This window comes from Pavona decussata, unplaced genomic scaffold (genome assembly GCF_977016875.1).
Source record: "Pavona decussata unplaced genomic scaffold, jaPavDecu1.1 SCAFFOLD_102, whole genome shotgun sequence".
Classification (NCBI taxonomy): domain Eukaryota; kingdom Metazoa; phylum Cnidaria; class Anthozoa; order Scleractinia; family Agariciidae; genus Pavona; species Pavona decussata.
This window is the reverse complement of record NW_028145517.1, coordinates 3475001-3479327: the sequence shown is the minus strand read 5'-3', so window position 1 is coordinate 3479327 and position 4327 is coordinate 3475001. Positions and strand designations below refer to the sequence as shown.

Below are 4327 nucleotides of genomic sequence, written 5' to 3'. Positions count from 1 at the left end.
AAATCAAAATATTCTTTTAAAAGCTTCCAATCGAATCATTGTGTTCTAAAATGTCCTTTGAGATACCTTTTAGGCCTTTCAAAGGAACTGGGATAAGGAAATATCCCGGAAAAGATGAAGTTAGGGTGAGAGTTAAACAGAAAATTCTTTTTAAGGGTGTCGTTTGCACTTGGAAATGATTCCCAAGGGAGTTTTCAACACGCCGAGATCCCTAGGGACATAAACAAATGAAAAATGCCGACTTGAAAATTTGGTCATTTTTGGCCAAAAAGCATGGACTTACCCTTTGGAAGAAAGACAATTTTTTCCACGAAATAAAAATATTCTTTTAAAAGCTTTCAATCGAATCGTTTTGTTCTAAAATGTCTCCTGAGATACTTTTTAGGCCTCCCTAGGGACCAGGGACAAAGATATAGCCCAGAAAAGATGACGTTTGGGTGAGAGTTAAATAGAAATTTCTTTGTCAGGGTGTCGTTTGCACTTAAAAATGATTCCCAAGGGAGTTTTCAAAACGGCGAGATCTCTAGGGACATAAACAAGTGAAAAATGCCGACTTGAAAATTTGGTCATTTTTGACCAAAAAGCATGGACTTACCCCTTAGAAAAAAGTCGATTTTTGGACGAAATACAAATATTTTTGAAAAGCTTCCAATCGAATCGGTGTGTCCTAAAATGTCCCTTGGGATACTTTTTAGGCCTCCCAATGGACCAGGGACAAAGAAATAGACCAGAAAAGATGAAGTCAGGATGAGAGTAAAACAGAAAATTCTTTGTCAGCGTCTTGCTTGCACTTAAAAATGATTCCCAAGGGAGTTTTTCATCACGCCGAGATCCCTAGGGACATAAACAAGTGAAAAATGCAGACTTGAAAATTTGGTCATTTTTGGCCAAAAAGCATGGACTTACCCCTTAGAAAAAGTCGATTTTTGGACGAAATACAAATATTTTCTTATAAAAGCGTCCAATCGACTCAGTGTGCCCTAAAATATCCCCTCAGAGACCTTTTAGGCCTCCCAAAGGACCAGGGACAAAGAAATAGCTCAGAAAAGTTGAATTCAGGGTGAGAGTTGAACAGAAAGTTCTTTGTCAGGGTCTCTCTAACAAAGTTTTTTGACAGGTCGAAATCCTTGGGGACATAATCAAGTGAAAAATGCCGTTTTGAAAATTTTGTCATTTTCGGCCAAAAACCATGGACTTACTCCTTAGAAAAAAGTCGATTTTTGGACGAAAAAGAAATATTCTTTTTAAAGCTTCTAATCAGAGCAGTGTGACCGGGAACTTCTCCTGAGACACTTTTTAAGTTCCCAAGGGAGTTTTACGACACGGCGAGATCCCTAGAGACATAAACAAGTGACAAATGCCGACTTCAAAATTTTGTCATTTTAGGCCAAAAGCCCACTGACCGGTCAAATGGTCGATAATACATCACGTGTGGTGACGTTTTATCGATAAACCTTCTCCTTGTTAGTATGCTGTATTTGTCATCTGATAAAACACTCCTCAGTAGTATACGGTGTTATTCTCGTATGCTAATTTCATACTTTCACAAAAGCATAATTGCCATGAACTTTATTAACACACGCTTTTCCAGGAATGTTTTTGGAGCCTTTCAAAATCTCGCAGCACGTGTTGTATCGGGTCCAAAACCACTCGGAGGCGCCTCGTGGTTTTAAACCCGATAAAAACACTCCTGCTCGTTTTTTAAACATTACGTAATGATATTTGAATTTCACTTAAACATTATTCAAAACTAATTTTGAGTTTATACACTTGTCGTTCTGTTGTGATTTGATGCTCAGTTAAACAAGCTCGAATTTTAAAGTGGATATGCTAATTCATTTATAGCGCCTTAGTGCGAAAGCGTGCGCTATTAATTCAATCTCATAACTGCAGTTATCTCAGGCCAAAAAGAAAGCGATACAGACTAATGTAAAGAACAAGTTGTTCTAATTATTCTAAACGAGTAAATTCTGCAGTTAGTCTGAAGCCTTTCAAATAAATATCAATTTAAAATCAAGCGTACTGAAGTGGAACTAACCCTCACACGAGTCTTGTAAGGTCGCCTAGGACCCCTACTGTCATTACATATGTATTTACTTAAATAGTGTACACAAACCGTGGCGACTGATTCCAACAATACGCGAAATATTCAAGAAAAGAATTTTTTACGTTCTCAATAATTTATTCCATGCAAATACTATCTTCGTCTATTAAAAATTACATGTTTGTTAAAAATCTAGGGATGCGAATGCCTTCTTTCAAAAAACTCATATCATTTACGTTTGGGAGCTCGTTGTTTCAACAATGGTATATTTGGAAAATAATTCAACAGAGGGGATGTTCTTTTGTCATTGGTCGCTCAGTCTCTTGTTTGATGCTTATGAAAAGGTAAAATTCGGTCAAGTTTCGCATGCTGAAGGTAGGAGGGTTACAGCTCCCAGGTGGAGCCTCCCATTTAAAACTTTATTTTTGGCTGTTTGCCGACGTAATTCTAAATCTTTTTCATAAATGAAAGGGGATGTTCTTTTGTCATTGGTCGCTCAGTCTCTTGTTTGATGCTTATGAAAAGGTAAAATTCGGTCAAGTTTCGCATGCTAAAGGTAGGAGGGTTACAGCTCCCAGGGGGAGCCTCCCATTTAAAACTTTATTAAGTTCTCCATCCCCCAGTCATTGTTTGTAACTCCCGGGGGAGCCTCCCATGCGTATGAAAGTTTATTAAGTGTTCCATTGCACACAGAGCCATTGAGAACATCATCATCATCGTCATCACCATCAACATCATCGTCGTCATCATCATCATCATCATCATCATCATCATCATCATCATCATCATCGTCATCGTCATCACTATCATCATCATCATCATTTGCTTGCGGTGCAGGTGACCACAAGGTTTTACCAGCTGCAACGATTTAAGCAAGCCAAATAATTTATCTTGGCTGCATCTTCTCTTCCATTGAGAACAAGGGGTGGCGACAACAAGGATAAGGAAAAAAAGTTTCGATGACAGTGGGATTATTCGCATTGACAAGAATTTTATCCGTTGCACGTGTCAAAAGGATGCGTAATGAACGTTTGCGTCAGTTTTAAACGCTTTTCTTCCAAAACTACACAAAAACAAACTTGATACTTTAAGGCTAGGCGTTGTCTGAACAGTCGTGTTATTAGTGTCTTCTCGTTATTGTGAATATTTTTTTGTCCATTTAATCGCTTTTCTGTTATCACTAATAGCAGAAAGACAGCAAAAATAGTCTTGTTATGGTTTAACGTTTTAGGAATAGCCGATTTTATGAGGAGTTCATTTAGATGAAGACAAGACTTTAATGAAAGTATCGGCTTTACAGAATAGCAAGGATTCGTCGGCTCATTGCAGTCATTGAACTTCAAAGTAAAAACGCTTTTTAAAAAACATGTTTAAACTAATAATGTTTCTTAAAATGAAATAAAATGCAATAAAATAACTTGAGCGTTAAATTTATTTATCATTGAGAATGCGTCAATTAATTATAATCTTGAGTAATCATTCGTCAAGTTTCACGTAGCTTCATAATCAGCTTTAAGAATTCCTTGATGCTTCTGCCTGCGTGAAACAAAAAGGCCATAACTGAATAATATTTGCAAGCCTCTGTTATCCATAGCATTTCTAAAGCCCTAATGAACTCAAATAACTATTATATAAATATGCAGTTGGTCAAGTTAAATTCATCTTCTTTTAATTTGCACGAAAAAAAAATCAGAATTGGTAGAGGTCTTTTTTCAGAGGCATTTTTGCTATGACCTATGACCCGGCTTCTGATTACTAGTTCGGATGTTCTACCACTGAGATTCCTGGGAGCTAAATTTTTTACCTAGGAGCTAGACGAGTGTATATGTCTCTGTCACTGATTAAAAAGATGACTCTATTATTTATTTATCAGGCTTAAAACGTAACATCACATTTCTCTCACAACTACAGAATTGTCTCATTTAAACTTCCAACTATCCATAAGTCACAAGCAAGTATAATATCATTTAAACGACAAAGCCGGCCTCAATATATCTTACTTACCACTTGGGAAACCCCAAGGTACACTTCCACTTGGTCATTTGCGCAAACCGAGGGATCGGAGTGGCAGAAAGGAGTAATGGCGAGGGAAGACAGCAAGTTGGCCTTTATAGCTTCGACAACGTCGTCGTCGCTCACAGCCGCATTGTAGTAGAACTGAGGATAGACGACTTTTTTAGGAGCACCCTCAGGAGAACTGACTGAAAATTAAACAAACGGTAAGTAATTAATTGAATGGACCAATTTATAAACGAAAATATAAATATATTATGCACTTTTGTC

The 4327-nt window shown here is 37.3% G+C and overlaps 1 protein-coding gene across 1 annotated transcript in view; it reads right to left on the bottom strand.

Annotated features, from left to right (window-relative positions):
• Window positions 1-3458: 3458 nt before the first annotated feature.
• Window positions 3459-4327, bottom strand: part of LOC146471681 (sushi, von Willebrand factor type A, EGF and pentraxin domain-containing protein 1-like) — a 52637-nt gene continuing 51768 nt past the window's right edge. Inside the window, exons 4-5 of the mRNA XM_085120216.1 lie at window positions 4049-4245; window positions 3459-3580 (exon numbers count right to left, since the gene is read on the bottom strand). Coding sequence (XP_084976342.1) covers window positions 3557-3580; window positions 4049-4245 — 221 coding nt within the window. The 3' untranslated portion in view covers window positions 3459-3556. The remainder of the gene's footprint in view (window positions 3581-4048; window positions 4246-4327) is intronic.